The sequence below is a fragment of the Onychomys torridus genome, chromosome 22 (genome assembly GCF_903995425.1).
Source record: "Onychomys torridus chromosome 22, mOncTor1.1, whole genome shotgun sequence".
Taxonomy (NCBI): Eukaryota; Metazoa; Chordata; class Mammalia; order Rodentia; family Cricetidae; genus Onychomys; species Onychomys torridus.
This window is the reverse complement of record NC_050464.1, coordinates 32,301,302-32,316,339: the sequence shown is the minus strand read 5'-3', so window position 1 is coordinate 32,316,339 and position 15,038 is coordinate 32,301,302. Positions and strand designations below refer to the sequence as shown.

The following is a 15,038-nucleotide window of genomic DNA, read 5'->3' as shown; positions in this document are numbered from 1 at the left end:
AAGAGGCCCACCTCCCCCCAGACCCCCAAGCCCAGCCTTCCTGGGATTCCTCCTTGTTCCTGCTTCCCCTGAACCCCTACACAAGCCTCATGCTGCCTGGACCTGCAGGCTGAGAGGCGGGCAGTACCTGGCCATCCGCGGCAGCAGCTCAAACATGGTGTCCAACACGTTGCGGTAACGTTTCTTCAGTTTAAATAACCTGAGCGATGAAAGAAAACACTGCATTGCTTGGACCACGGAGGCAGGGGCATGGCCACCACCGACTTCCTCAGACGGGCCAGAACCTTGCAAGCTCTCCTCTCCCTACATGAAGACGAGGCTGAGAAGCCTTGCAAAATTGAGCTCACTTCCCTCAAGACTCCTAAACTGTGGCACGGGATGGGGCAGACCCAGGACACTGGGGCAGGCCAAGACCCTCTGAGAAGCCAGATTGTGCCAGCCTCATACTGTATTATGTGGTCCCCCACTGGAGCGGACGGATGAAGCCAGCAGCTCAGACAGTATGACAAGCCTAGAGCATGCACAGTCACACCCGGAGACCCTCAGGAAGAAAGGGGGAGGGGGAAAAGGCACGGGCCACAGTGGACATGTTCTAGTTGGCCTGGAAGGAATGACGGGGGAGTGGGGATGTGGTAGGCGGCTCTAGGCAGTCAAGGCAGCCCTGACTCCTGCGGCCCCAGGAGCCAGGCCCCAACAAAGGCATGTAGGCAAGTGTGGACGTGAGCGGCAAGGTGCCCAAGAACAGAGGTTGAAACGGGGAAGACCAATGGCCCTGGACATCCCTCTAGTCCCTCAAAGGTGAGACACTGACTAAAGACTGGGCAAGTAGGCAGGGTGGCTCTTCGTGGGCTGCAGGCTGGGCTGTTTTGCTCATCATAGACCATTGTGTGCCCCTAACCGGCAAGGCCCAGGCTAAAGACAGGGGCCTGACACCAGCTGGCAAACCTCTTGGCTTGGTCCCAAGGGTTCCCACCCCGTCATGCCCACTGCCCAGCCCTTCAGGTCACCTCAGCAGCTGCAGGGGACGCAGGACCACGATGAAATAGAAGGGCTCCATGTTGAGCGTGAGTGCCAGTAGTCCCAGGAAGGCAAACGCCGTGACCGAGAAATCAAACCTGGAGCCAGGGGAGAAGCCGGTTGGTCAGTGACATCCCAGACCCCTCCCGCCACTTCCTCTGGCAGCCCTGTTCTTAGCTGGCTTCCACAGAGACCTGACCAGCCACGGTGCACGGGTCCACGGAACACGGGACAACGTCCCACAGCGGGCCATCCCCCTGCCACAGCTTGGGCCTGAGCATCATCAGCCTTGGCACTCTGACCGCAGGGCGCATGTCTCTGTAGACTCTGCACTGCTCTAAGAAGCCTGGGCCTCAGGAGCCCCTAGGTGGCTGACCACACTGAAGAGCTGAAGGCGGGACTGCAGACTCATCAGGCAGGCGCACGCCACACTGGTCTCCTATGACAGTGTCAGAGATGCTGGTGTGTTGGACAAGATCCCATGCACTATGTCCAGCCCATCCTTTGTTCCTTTTTCCCTGCTTTACTATGGTGTCTCTGTGTCACCCAGGCAGACGCTGGACTGCTGGGCTCAAGTGATGCACCCTCTATCCCATCCCGAGTGGTCATGACGGCCGTGTCCCAGCACACGGATTTCTCCCTGCTCTGACGGGCCATATTGATGACCCAAGCTCTCGTGCATGTTGCCTGACTTCACACACAGGTGAATTAGTTTTAACTCAAGGAGGGCGTGGGATCTCCAGAGCCACAGTGAGGCCACGTGGTCCTTCTCATTTGCTTTCCTTTTTTTTTTGAATGCCGAATGCCGTTTATTGAAGGAGGGAGGAGGTCTTAAATACAGGCTTATAGCACAATGGGAGAACCCCGGGAAAGTTCACTACCGATGTTTTACAATTTTGCATCTATTGCTTTCCCTTTTTTTTTTTTTTTTTTTTTTTTTGGTTTTTCAAGACAGGGTTTCTCTGTGTAGCTTTGCGCCTTTCCTGGAACTCACTTGGTAGACTAGGCTGGCCTCGAACTCACAGAGATCCACCTGCCTCTGCCTCCCGAGTGCTGGGATTACAGGCATGCGCCACCACTGCCCGGCTGCTTTCCATTTTTTAAAACAGGGTCTCACATAGCCCAGGCTAGGTGCAAACACTGTATAGCTGGGATGACCTTGGACTCCTGATCCTCCTGCCTCTATTTCCTGAGTGCTAGACTGATAAGCCTGTGCCGACATACCAGCTCTGCCATATGGCTTTTTTCACTGCCAGCGAACAGGAGGTGACATTTTCTGTGGCCCTTGTGATTTGGAGTTTTTTGTTTGTTTTTTTGAGACAGGGTTTCTCTATGTAGCCCTGGCTGTCCTGGAACTCACTATGTAGACCAGGATGGCCTTGAACTCATAGAGATCCACCTGCCTCTGCTTCCCAAAGTGCTGGGATTAAAGGCGTGCGCCACCATGCCCAGAGCCCTTGTAGTTTTAATGGAAGACAAGCAGCTTGATCACTAGGAAAAGCCAGCCCTGGGGACCAGTGGGGACCGGTGTGGGTGGCCCTCGAGGCTGCAGGTAAGAGCTCCAAAGAAGTCTTGAACGTCAGGCAGACAGAACTTGCTGTCCTTTGACCCTTCAAGTGTGTCCCCAGAGCTGCCTGTCCTTTCGGTGTGGGTGGGGAGGAGAGGATGGCTGGTATGGACATTTCAGCCCCAGGGTGATCATAGGCCCTACTTACAAGTTCCATCCAGAGGACAGGTACTCCACAGGGCCCAGGCCAGCCACCTTCATGAACAGTTCAACTCCATAGACTAAGACAAGAGGGAAGACATCAGGGACTGATCTGGGCTCTCTCCCCAGCCCTCTGTGAGCAGCAGGCCAGCTAGAGGCAAGGCTGAGGTATGTGGTAGAGGGCCTTGTGAGAAGTACAGGGATTTGAAACGGGGTAAAGAGGTCAGACTAAACCTCTAAGATGGGGTCCTCTAAGGTTCTGTTTTAGGGAAGGGCCATGAGATGCTACAGCCAGGCAGAGCTCTCACAGCTGGGTTTAAGCCAGCAGCCGGGCAGGGCCACGCAGCACACTTACTGGTAAGAAATACAAGGTAACTCCAGGGCACATGCTTCGAGATGAAATTCCCACCTGGAAGACAGGGAAATGGCGGCTGTGGTCAGCCAGGGGCTCTGAGTAAGGCAGGGAGAGGGCCTGCAGTGGCTCACCTTTCAACATGAATGTCTCCACCAGGATCCACACCCCGTTGATGGCTACCACCAAGTCTGCAAAAGAGAAGCCACGAGAGGGAGTCAGAAGGACAGGCCGCCCAGCCACAGGGCCACTGGAAGGAACCGGTAGGGTGTGACAGAGCAGGCCTGGGCTACACACCATTCATCCCCCACCCCCCCTAGAGCTTTCACTACTGACCAACACCACCCAGGGAATTCCCTTAGGGAATTCTGCCTCCTTGATTTAAATCAAGCCTCCGATAAAATGATCACACGCACAAATAAATACACAATAAACAAACAAACAAATAAGCGGACCCTTGCTGCGTCTGTGGAAAGCCCGAGAACAGTCAGTGTGAACAGATGAGCACACTACTCAAACTGTGGCCTCTGAACATCACTTCCTCCTCTGCAGATGGGATCCACGGGAGGTCTGACAGCTTCCTTGAGGGTGCTGCCCCCAACCCCTTCTGGCTATGGAGCGCTTGAAATGTGCTGGGGACCTGAATTGCTTCTCTGTTGTGACCGCTGTGTGATGCTGGGGATGGAGCCAGGGGTTCCTGTGTGCTAGGCGAGCACTCTGCCACCAAGTGGTACTTCCAAGCTCCTGAATTTGTTTTCTTTGGGTAAGGTCTTGCTGTTGGCCTCGAACTTGTGGCAATCACTCTGCCTCAGCCTCCCAAGCGCTGGGATTACAGTCATGAGCCACCACACTCAGCTAAATGTTAAGAATCACACGTGGCTAGGGTTACTGTGTCAGACCCCAGGGCTCTAGATGTTAAGTATGTAGTAAGTATGCAATAAGTATGTAGGGGCACAGGCAGAGAGAAAACAGACCTGCTCTTCCTTCACTAACCACTGTGGCAGGCTCAGGTCTGCAGAGGAGGCATAATGAAACAGGAAGAGCCCTATTAACACTGTGGTCCCGAAGGACCTGTGTCTACAAGAGACAGAGAACTGATCTGAGAGTCCAGAAGACCAGGAAGTGACCACATATGATCTATTACCACATATAATAAGTATGGTGATCCAGGTGTGCCTGGATCTCAGATTTTTTTTTTGTTTTTGTTTTTTTTTTTTTTGAGGGGTGCTGGGGACAGAACCCAGTGCCTGAGCCACGTGCTTGGCACCTTCTTATTTCTTCCCTTCCACCTTCAAAAACAAAGGACTCAGGAGGGCAGGGCCCCAGAGCTGTGATGGTTCACACTTACACATGAAATACTGGAAGGCCTTGGACTTCACAAGGATGTTAATTCCTGTTTGAAGAGAAAAAAATGTTAGGAGTTAGAACGTCCAAGGCCAGGCAAAGGCGCACACCTCGGGAGGCAGAGGCGGGAGGATCTCTGAGTTTGAGGCCAGCCTGGTCTACATAGCGAGTTCCAGGACAGCTATGGCTGTTACACAGAAAAACTCTGTCTCAGAAAAACAAACAAACAAACAAACAAACAAAAAACCCAAAAAAACCCAAAATACAAGAAACCAAAAAACCTAGCCTGAACTAAAGGGTGACTGGTCAATGTGTGGACATGTGGTTTAACTTCCTTTTACTTATCGATTTGTTTTTGAGACAAGGTTTTGCTATGTAGCCCAGAATGATCTCAAACTTGCCATCTTCCCCGTTATGGGTGCCTGGCTGGCCTTGGTCCTTCCTGGTTCCGGAGCTAACTGCTCTCTTCCCAGGTGGCTCACTCACACACTCACCTTTAAAGATGAGGAAGGCCGTCCGGGGCAGCTCATCAAACCAATGCTCTCTGTTCTTCTTTGCCTACAACGCAGAGGGTCCAGGGAGACGGGGTTAGGGCCAGGGACCAGAGCCTAGCCCAGGCCTCCATACATGCCAGCCTTCTGCTCCTACTGGGAACAGTGGTGACATTTAGGGATCTGGATGATAAATTGGACAGCTGGGACCGAGTACCCACAGTGCCCTATATTCTCCGCATTTCAGGTGAGCTTGGGAAGTCTGGGTCAAGGAATCTGGATCCCTGTTGAGGCTGAGGTGCCTGGGCCCCACTGAAGACTGAGCTGCCTTCCCCATTGGCTGCATGCAGATGTGGGGGGGCAGAGACGGGGTACACTCACCTTCCACTGTAGAGCAGCAACTTCATAAATATCATAGAAGTCCTTCAGGCTGTCACAAGCAATGTGAAAAGGCAGTCACGTGCAAGCCTGTCACGCACTCTGTGACACTCAAGCCTCTGTTCCCCGCAGCTGCCCAAGGCTACCTCTCACAGAAGATGGACACCTTGTGGGGCCCAGCTCTAGGTCAGGGCCCTCACCTGCAGCATTCTGATTGCCTCTGTCCTCCCAGGGCTAGGATAACTCAATCCACGTAGTTCACACTAACCACCTCTGCCCCTGGAGAGACAGCCCTGGAACACTGCCCTTTAGAGGGACAGAGGCCTCCAGGGACCAACAGAGTGGTGATCTCAGTTCAAAGGGCCCTCACTTCTATAGCAGGTGGTACCCGGCTGAGTGGGCAGGATCCTAGTGCTTACCAGCCTCAAGGCCAGCACCAAAGCTGGAGATCCTGGGGCTCAGCCCTTCCAAGCTGGAATGCAGTGTGTGTGTGTGTGTGTGTGTGTGTGTGTGTGTGTGTGTGTGTGTGTGTACGTGTACGTGTACTTAGAAGCAAGCATTTTTACCAACAAGCCACATCACTTTCTCCTGTTTTTATTCAGAGAAAAGATCTGAAATAGTCCAAGCTGGCCTCAAACTCACTACACAGCTGAGGATGGCATTAAACTTCCAATCCTCCTGCTTCAGGCTATCGTGTATTAGCATCAGAGGTATAAACCACCACACCCAGCGTCAAACATTTCTTTTCAAGCAAACCAGATTGGAGTGGACTGTAGCTGGTCTTGCCAAAGATTACCGATGAACATGACCACGTAAGAGTTCCGGTGTAAACCACACCCCTCAGAGACGCCCCTGCAGCCCACCCTCCTAATGCCCGGAACTGCTCCACGACAGGGCCGGAGGTCTGGCCACACTGTCCCCACATGGCTGCTGGCTCTTACCTGAGCAGAGGTGTGTTGCTCTGATTCAGGGCCTTGAAAGTCAGGAAGCGCTCCCTAGCACTCATCCGGGGCTTGTAGAAGCGCATCAAGCCTTCGAACTGTCTGTAGGAGATGCCGGCTGGCCTCTGGGGGAGAGGGAAGGCATTGAAGGACACAGGGGCCCGAGGACACATGCCCGGGGCAGTTATTCCAATATGCATTTTTCCCCCATGAGCAGTACGGCAGCTACAGGGTCGCCAGCTCTGCCACGCCAAAAAGGGATGCTTTTGGTAGGGGGAGAGAATGAAGTCCCCCTCCACGACTCAGCCCCAATGCCCTACCCGCCGGCTGACGAGCAGGCGGTAGGCGTGCTGGATGGCGGTTCGCTTATGCAGCAGCAAAGACTTGAACTTGCGCTTTTCGATGTCGTTGAAGGTGTCGAACACCACGGCCAGGAGCTGTAAAGGACAAGCGTGGAGCCTTGGCTGCCCTCTGAGTGGAGTGGGTCTGCAGGGCTCAGGGGTCATCCTCTGCCCCCAGACAGGGCTTTTCATCTAGCCACCCAGGAGGAGGCCCTCCGGTGGGCTGCACTGCCCAGGACCAGAAGAGCTGAGGACACAAACGGCTGCTCTTTGCACATGTCTCTCCTGAAGACCCTATCACCGGGTTTTCCTCAGGCCCCTCTTCTGTCTCCCCGAGCTGGCCCCTGGCTGGTCAGGGAAAGACAGTGCAGGGACTTCAACCCTGGAGCCTCAGCCTGAGCCTGAGCCGCCGCCGCCGCCGCCGCCTCCTCCTCCTCCTCCTCCTCCTCCTCCTCCTCCTCCTCCTCCTCCTCCCACGGTTACAAGTTTACTCAACCCTGTGGTAGGACTGTTCCAAGGAGAGCTCAGTCACAGATGAGAGGCGAGACAAGGGTGTGGCTGGGTGCCAATAAACCTTACTAAAAGTAATTACTGTGTGTGCACACAAGCACGCAGTGTGTGTGCGCGCGCACGCGGGTGAGTGCTATACTATGTGTGTGGAGATCAGAGGACAACTCTTGGGGGTCCGTTCTCTCCTGCTCAGGCTGTGAGGCTTGTAGGCAGTGCTTTTACCTGCCAAGCAGTCACGCTGGCACTCTCCCTTAGTTTTTGAGACACAGGCTCACTATGTAGCCATGGCTGGTCTGGAACTTGGTATTCTCCTGCCTCTACCTCCTTGGTGCCAGGATTACGGGCACGCGGCACCAGGCCCGAGCCTTCCCTGCTGTTCTGACCCCGTGCCGGCTGCACAGAAACTCTGACTTTCCCTTGTTGTGGCCATCAGACCCTCCCCATCCCAGCGCCCCGCCTCATTCTGGAGGGGGAATGTTGAGGTGGACAGGCTTTGCCCATCCCACCGTGAAGCACTGGGCCGCATTCTTTCTGTGCAGTTTCCTGTGGCTGTTCACACTCCCATCATGCCCATGTAATGGGGTCTCTGTGAAAACCCAAAGGATAGAGTTTGGGATGCTTCCAGAGAGCCTCACGTGGGGAGGTTCCCGCAGGGGCAAGTCAGGAGAGGACAGGAGAGCGTCCACTGTGCCCACACAAATCTCCGTCTGGACTCCTTGCAGTTCCTTTACTATAAACCTGCAAACACATCTCCCTAGTTCTATGGAGTCATTGAGGAAAATACTGACCCTGAGGTAGGGGTTGCAGGAACCCCGATATGCAGCTAGTGAGCCAGAAGCAAAGGGGTGTCCGCTGGTGCTTACAGCTGCCTGAAGTTTGGGGACCAAACCCTTGGCTTGTGGAATCTGGCTCTGTCTGGAGGTGGTATGGGTAAAAGTTGCCAGAAAGCACATGCACCTGCTTGACCACAGGCTGACTAAAACTTCAGAGACCGTGGAAAGCTTGGAATGTAACTGGTCGGGAACCTAATCACAAACTACCTCAGTTCCTTCATAGCCTCTGCATGTGACCTTACGTCTTTGTGGCTGTTGAGGAAATCCTTCAGAATGTACAGAGTACCAATCCAAAGGCTAAGAGTGCCCTCGGCTGGCAGCTGAAGTCCACAGCAGGGCTCTCCTTCTCTTTCTATAATGGTGTTTCCACCAAAGCATTTGAAGAGTGTCTTGATTTATGACTGTTCTGTTCTTCACGGCAATGCTACCACGGAACACAGGATTTGGGGTAACCTTAACCTGTGCTCCCAGGCCACGGTCACTCATATTTAGTTCCAGAATAAATGTTTGTGTGACAGTGGACAACGGTGTATTGAGGAACCCAGGCAGCATCTGTGGTAGGGATGCTTGCTGGCCTGCGGGGAGACGCCCCGCACCTTGTGGGGTTTCTGAGTCTCCTATGACTGTGGTGGAAACAGAGGGAAAGAGAATATGCTTCTCCTGGCGCCTCTCAGTGGATGACAACTTAAAACCACTAGAGGTAGCCGGGCGGTGGTGGCGCACGCCTTTAATCCCAGCACTCGGGAGGCAGAGGCAGGCGGATCTCTGTGAGTTTGAGGCCAGCTTGGCCTACAGAGAGAGATCCAGGACAGGCTCCAAAGCTACAGAGAAACCCTGTCTCAAAAAACCAAAAAAAACCAACAACAACAACAACAACAACAAAAAAAAAACCCACTAGAGGAAGCAGCTGGTATTACTTTGTGATTTGAACAATTAAAAACAAAAGAAAGAAAGAAAAGAAAAGTACTCCTTTGTTAAGTCTGCAAATTTTCAGATTTCACCAAATCACAAATTCATGTATATGTGCCTGAGTGTATGTATGTGCACCATGTGTGTTCAAGAGCCCCTGGAGGTCAGAAGAACTGAGTCATCATTGTAGGTGCTGGGAACCAAGGCCAGGATCTCTCCCAGGGCAGTAAATGCCCACAGAGCCACTAAGTCATCTCTCCAGCCTGTTTTCCATTTCTATCCCAGGCTTGACTGTGGGGACCAACTCGACAATGTTTTTTGTTTGTTTGTTTGTTTTTGTTTGTTTGTTTTGGTTTTTGGAGACAGGGTTTCTCTGTGTAGCTTTGCGCCTTTTCCTGGAACTCACTTGGTAGCCCAGGCTGGCCTCAAACTCACAGAGATCCGCCTGTCTCTGCCTCCCGAGTGCTGGGATTAAAGGCATGCGCCACCACCGTCCAGCCTGACGATGTTTTTAAGACGTTCACAAATAAGAGTTGAGTTGTGTGGTTCAGCTGGCAGAGTGTTTGCCTAACATGTACGAGGCCCCCAGTTCAAACCCCAGCAACACACAAAACTAGGTGTGGTGGCACATGCCTGTAATCTCAAATGCAACAGGCTAAGGTCTAGAAGTATTGAGCTTGGCCAGCTGCTTCGGGCCTCAGGAATATATCATAAGAACTCAGCTAGTTATGGCAAAGTCACTACCTGGAGGATCAGGGAATTCCTCCAGAGGAAGCCAAATTCCAAGGAGTTTTTGGTGTTATTTGGCTTGTTATGTATCAGCTGTATTCTGTTATGAAAATCATGTGTGCCTTCATAGTTTTCCCAAGTGACTTTTCCCTAAGAAGGGCTAATAGTGTAGACTGATGACTCTCTGGACATACACATTCCAAGTATTTGGAGAACAGCCTCAGGAAAGGCTTTCTCTGGAATCAGATATCTCCCTTAGCCACTTTCAAGGACTACAGGAAACACCGCCCAGGTGGGCGCCCAACTTCCGAAGACTAACAATAACAGCCCATGTGCAAGTCTCCTGACTTAAATACCACAAGGAGACACTGCCCAGGTGGGTGCCCAACTTTCAGGGACTAACAGTGATAGCAGCCCATATACAAGTCTCCCTACTTAAGGTAAATTCCACAAGGGGACACCGCCTAGGTCAGGTGGACATTAAGTAATAGCTTCACACAATTTAGCTTGGACCCTCCCTTTTTATATACTGGGACTTCCAGGGCATGGGGCAGAGAAAAGAGAATGGAAGAACTAGATGGGTAGGAACTTGAGAGGAACAAACTGAGATGGGGAAGAACTAGATTGAAGGGCTGGAAGAGAGGACTAGAGGAACCAGATGAAGATGAGAAAGAGCCGGATGAGAAGAACAAGATGAGGAAGAAGGAGATGGGAGAGGAGCTGATAGGGGAAAGAACTAGACGGATGAGAACCTAGAAGGGGCAGAACTAGATGAAGGAATGAAGATAGAACCTAGAGGGGACAGTAGTTAAATATAGAGAGAAATCAGGCAAGAAAGGAGCTAGACACAGAATAGAAGCTGTGTAGAGAGAAAACTATCACAGATTAATAAAGTGTATGAACTAAGGAGTTTCGTGCACATAGATTCATAACTTTTCATCAAAGATTGATTATCAGCTGGTTGTAGATTCTTCCTGGACCCTGGAAGGGGACTATCAAGGGGCTGGACCCCCATAGTCCCCGATAGCCAGCATCAGAAAGGATTTGGGTTCGATTCCCAGCACCACAAAACCAGAAGGCTATGGGAAGCCCTGGTCCCTGCTCACTCTGCTATTGGGTCTTGACCTAGTATTGGCTACAATCTTGACGTCAGAAAACACTCCTGGTGGTTCTGAGCTGTGTGGTGATGGGCACACATGTCCCTCTGTCAGCCTGATTCTCCTCTGCATATGATGGTGATGGAATGACTGCACTGTTGCCCTGCATCTGAGTACTGGCCTCTCCGCACAGTGCCCGGCTGGCTTCATTAGGCTAAGATGTTAGTAAGGAGGGATGCAGAGGTGAGAACGGCCTCACTGTAAAAACCAACACCACCCACAGCAATGGCGGCGGCGGCACAGAGCCAGGGAAAGCCAGCCATCCGTCCTCACAGCCTTCTGCAGGGCACCACGCCTAATGTGGACCTGGGACACACCTGCGTGGTGTCCTGACATCTCCATCCCCGGGGCCCGAGACTGCAGTGGAGCCAAGACAGACGCTCACCAGGTTCATGATGAAGTACAGCTCGATGGAGAGGTACACGATGAAGAAGATGCAGGACCAGGGGCTCCGGGAGTAGGAGGGCATCATCACATCTGGAAAGCTGCGCGCCCCAGGGTCACGTCAACCTCTACGGTCGCACCTCGGGAGGGACGGCTGCTCCCCTGCACCCCCAGCCACCCCCTTCCCCTCCACTCAGCCCTGTGTGCACGTGACGGGGAGAACCTCGGGAGGAAGGAGACAGGCCTGGGCTGGAGCGAGGCCAGAGGCCAGAGGTGGAAGTGGGCCCAGGCTTACTTGGCTGTGGTCAGAAGAACGAACAGGTTGACAATGCTGTTCTCCAAGGTGTTGAAGTACTACAAGGAAAGGGTGGGGGATGTGTGGGCAGGCCCCGACAGGCACTTCCCGGGATCACCTCTCCCCCTTCCTCCTTGGAGCGCAAAGGGATCAGAGTGGAGATGCAGCGCATGAGAGCACACGCGCACGCGCGCGAGTACACACACACACTCACACACACACACACACACACACACACACACACACGGAGGCTTGCGCTTCATAAGCTCTGCAGAAGAGAGCAGGCTACCAACTAAGGGGGTGAGGGACTGTTTCCCCAGGGTGTCACATGTCCCTGCAGTGGGCTCTCCTCCTCCGTTTGCTGCTGTAATGTTTCAACATTCCAAACCTGATCCTGGAAGCTTTGACCATAAGAACAGCAAAAGGGGGCCCCTCGGCTCTCAGGGAAAGCAGTGACCCAGGTCTGAGGGATGGGGACTCTTGGGAACCCAAAACCAGGCAGGGTGCCCCTCCTAACATGGCCAGGGTCCTCCCAGTTCCCGTCTGGCAGAAAAGCCTCCCCATAAAACAAGGGAACGAGACCTATTTACTTACTGGGTCGGAAGGGTTAGTGGAGAATAAGTAGAAACCTAGAATGTGATGGAAAAAAAACAGACCAAGAATGGAGTTACAGCAGAGCTCCCCAGCACATGCATGGGGGGGGGGGATCTATAATGAATGAGGGCCAGAGGGGAGGCTGGGGGAGGGCACTAGGGTGTGGTGAGAACTGTTGGCACTCTGGAGAAGACACAGCTGTCTAAAGGGAGTCATACTGCTGTATGCAAGCCTGCTGATACCTGGGAATGAGTGTTGGTCCTGTCAGGTCTAGCCTTTAAAAAGGGCTAGAGCAGGGCGGTGGCGGCGCACGCCTTTAATCCCAGCACTCGGGAGGCAGAGGCAGGTGGATCTCTGTGAGTTCGAGGCCAGCCTGGTCTACAGAGTGAGATCCAGGACAGGCACCAAAACTACACAGAGAAACCCTGTCTCAAAAAAACAAAAACAAAAACAAAATTTTTTTTTTTAAGATGCAAAGTTTTCAAACTAATGATATCTGTAGGCTGGATCGTAGATGCAGGCTGCTGATAGGCTGTCTCTGCGCTTTGAGGATGTGACAGCCAAGTCATGCAACAGGCAGCCAGGCTCTGGGCAGGGAGGGATGTTATTCCTTCCTTCCTCAGGAGCCTTAGAATTATGATTGGGGGGTGGGGTGGGTGCTGGAAAGATGGCTCAGTGGTTAAGAGCACTGACTGCTCTTCCAGAGGATCCAGGTTCAGTTCCCAGCACCCACATGGCAGCTCACAACTGTCTGTAACTCCAGGATCCACCACCCTCACACAGACATATATACAGGCAAAAACACCAATAAGGGTTGGGGATTTATCTCAGTGGTAGAGCGCTTGCCTAGCAAGCGCAAGGCCCTGGGTTCGATCCTCAGCTCAAAAAAAAAAAAAAAAAAATCAATAAAATTAAAAATAATAATAATAATAATAATTATGACCCAGGGAAAACACCCCGCCCCCACACACAAGACCAAAGTAAGTTGACAAGAGTGCTGGCACACGTGGGGTCTCAGCACTCAGGAGACGGAGGCAGGACACTCAAGAGCAGTGAGACCCAGCTGCCCCGGCCCTCCCACTACGTGAGGATGTAGAGGTTTGTATCCTCCAGAGCTGCAAGCAACTGAGGTCCCTGCTGCTGAGCCGCTCGGGCGTCCGGCACCGCGGTCCAGCCCCGAGGTGTGCCTGGAGAGTGACTGGAGGGACACAGGGCGCTCACCCAGGATGGCAAAGATGATCATGAAGAAGAGCAGCAACAGGAGGATGTCTATGAAAGGTGGCAGGGACTGGAAGATCTGCCGCAGGTTGCTGGGGAGGAAGACAGCCGGTTGATGAGTGGCAGGGGTGGGGGAGGTGATCTGTGCCTGCGGGTGGGGGGACGTGCTGGTGGAGATGGGACCCGGCACGTCACATCCTACGGTGCCCAGGAGGGCACCACGCTTGGCTGAGTCCCAATGCTAAGGAGTCCTGAGGCCTCCACTGAGTGGGTGACGGGGACATCCGAGGCAGGAGCTGCCACCTCCGTCCAGTGGCAGTACCCTAAGAAGGAAGCATGATGGGAGGCTACGTGTGGTCTGGGGGACCAAGGTCACCTTCCATAGATTGGAGGGCGCATGCACGTATATGTACTAAGCCACCTAGTCCCGGGATGGTTGTTTCTAGCTCCAGGCACAATGGATCAAGTGCTCATTCCCTGCCATCAGCAGGTCCCTGGCCAAGTCACCAGATGGAGTCTCCAAGGATGGCTTTAATTCTGGGTTGGGTCAGCTCAGGCTCAGGGCTCTGGACAGGGTGGGAGGAGCCTGCAGGACAGGGCTGAGAAGTCAGCCTTAGGCCACTGCTGTAGGGCTGGAGAGAATACATACCAAGGCAGGGAAGGGCCCCCCCGCCAGAGTGAGGACCCAGAAATGCCTACCCGCTCCCCCCTCCCCAAATTGATGCTGACACTCCCCACAGAAGAAGGACTGGGCTGGAGCCACTCAACTCAGCTCCTGCCCACTCCCCTCCCTACCAGCCTGGAGGGCCGGGCAACCCACAAGCCGCTGAGCCCCAGGCCTTACCGCCGCACGCCGCCACAGTACCGACAGTCCACCAGGAAAATGCAGCGCAGTGCCCGGGTCACCCGCACATGGGACGTCTGCCGTACCAGCACCACAATGGCCTCGATGAACTGCACCAGCAGGACAGATGTCTGGGGACGGGAGGGAGGGCAGAACACGGTTAACTCACTGACCCAGCCTCCACAGACACTGGTGGACATAGCCCAAAGGGACCACAGGCCTCCTTGTTTCTGCCTCTCTCAACAGCAGCAGCTGTAGTGAGTCCTTCTGCAGACAGGACAGACGTGTGTCCTGAGATAGAGGTGGCAGGCGGGTCCTCTCCACAGGGGCACACCACCTTCTCTGTGTGCCCACCGGTCCCTCCCAACAACCTCATGGCACCAGGAAGCCCTTTGAGGGCTCGGTTCAACCCAGCTCGGCTCATTTGGGGATGTTTTCCCAGACAAACCGCATGGCCCTTGGCATGGTCCTACTGAGGTCACAGAGCTAGGTCTGAACCCCGTTCTCTGCGCCTGAGACAACACTCTCTCTCCCCGGCTAGATGTGAAATGAGAAGAATAGCATACTTCCCCCACGGGTGACCATGTAAGTTCCTAGCATACGCAAATCAGCTCACTGGGCTACACTCTTGAGCACAAGCTGGATCCAGGGGATTTTAAATGGAGCCCTAGACACAGGTGTGACAGGGACCTAGGGGAACCCGCTGCAGTGGATGGTATATTACCTTGACCATGGTGCGTTTGTGCCGGACGAACGTGTGGAAGCCCAGCCACCGCAATTTCATGCAGAGTTCGAACACCACCACCATGAGGGCAAACAGTTCCAGGGTGGCGTGGACCTGTAGCCAGAGAGGTGAAGGTCATCTTCGAGGAGCCCATCCATGGCACTTCCCCTCTCCTGGGACTTCGCCCAAGGCGTGTGCGCACATGTGTACACACACACACACACACACACACACACACACACACACACACACTCATACCTCAAGATGCC

The 15,038-nt window shown here is 53.6% G+C and overlaps 1 protein-coding gene across 4 annotated transcripts in view; it reads right to left on the bottom strand.

Moving 5' to 3' along the window:
* Tpcn1 (two pore segment channel 1) overlaps window positions 1–15,038 on the bottom strand; it is a 59,229-nt gene that overhangs the window by 7,792 nt on the left and 36,399 nt on the right. For all 4 annotated transcript variants that reach the window (XM_036171604.1, XM_036171606.1, XM_036171605.1 and 1 more), the window contains 16 exons: window positions 14,770–14,883; window positions 14,046–14,176; window positions 13,205–13,293; window positions 11,984–12,018; window positions 11,390–11,448; window positions 11,096–11,195; window positions 6,552–6,668; window positions 6,232–6,356; window positions 5,294–5,342; window positions 4,916–4,979; window positions 4,426–4,470; window positions 3,212–3,268; window positions 3,081–3,134; window positions 2,733–2,805; window positions 1,008–1,115; window positions 128–199 (listed from right to left, as the gene is read on the bottom strand). In XM_036171604.1, the coding sequence (XP_036027497.1) occupies window positions 128–199; window positions 1,008–1,115; window positions 2,733–2,805; window positions 3,081–3,134; window positions 3,212–3,268; window positions 4,426–4,470; window positions 4,916–4,979; window positions 5,294–5,342; window positions 6,232–6,356; window positions 6,552–6,668; window positions 11,096–11,195; window positions 11,390–11,448; window positions 11,984–12,018; window positions 13,205–13,293; window positions 14,046–14,176; window positions 14,770–14,883 (1,292 nt within the window). The remainder of the gene's footprint in view (window positions 1–127; window positions 200–1,007; window positions 1,116–2,732; window positions 2,806–3,080; window positions 3,135–3,211; window positions 3,269–4,425; window positions 4,471–4,915; window positions 4,980–5,293; window positions 5,343–6,231; window positions 6,357–6,551; window positions 6,669–11,095; window positions 11,196–11,389; window positions 11,449–11,983; window positions 12,019–13,204; window positions 13,294–14,045; window positions 14,177–14,769; window positions 14,884–15,038) is intronic.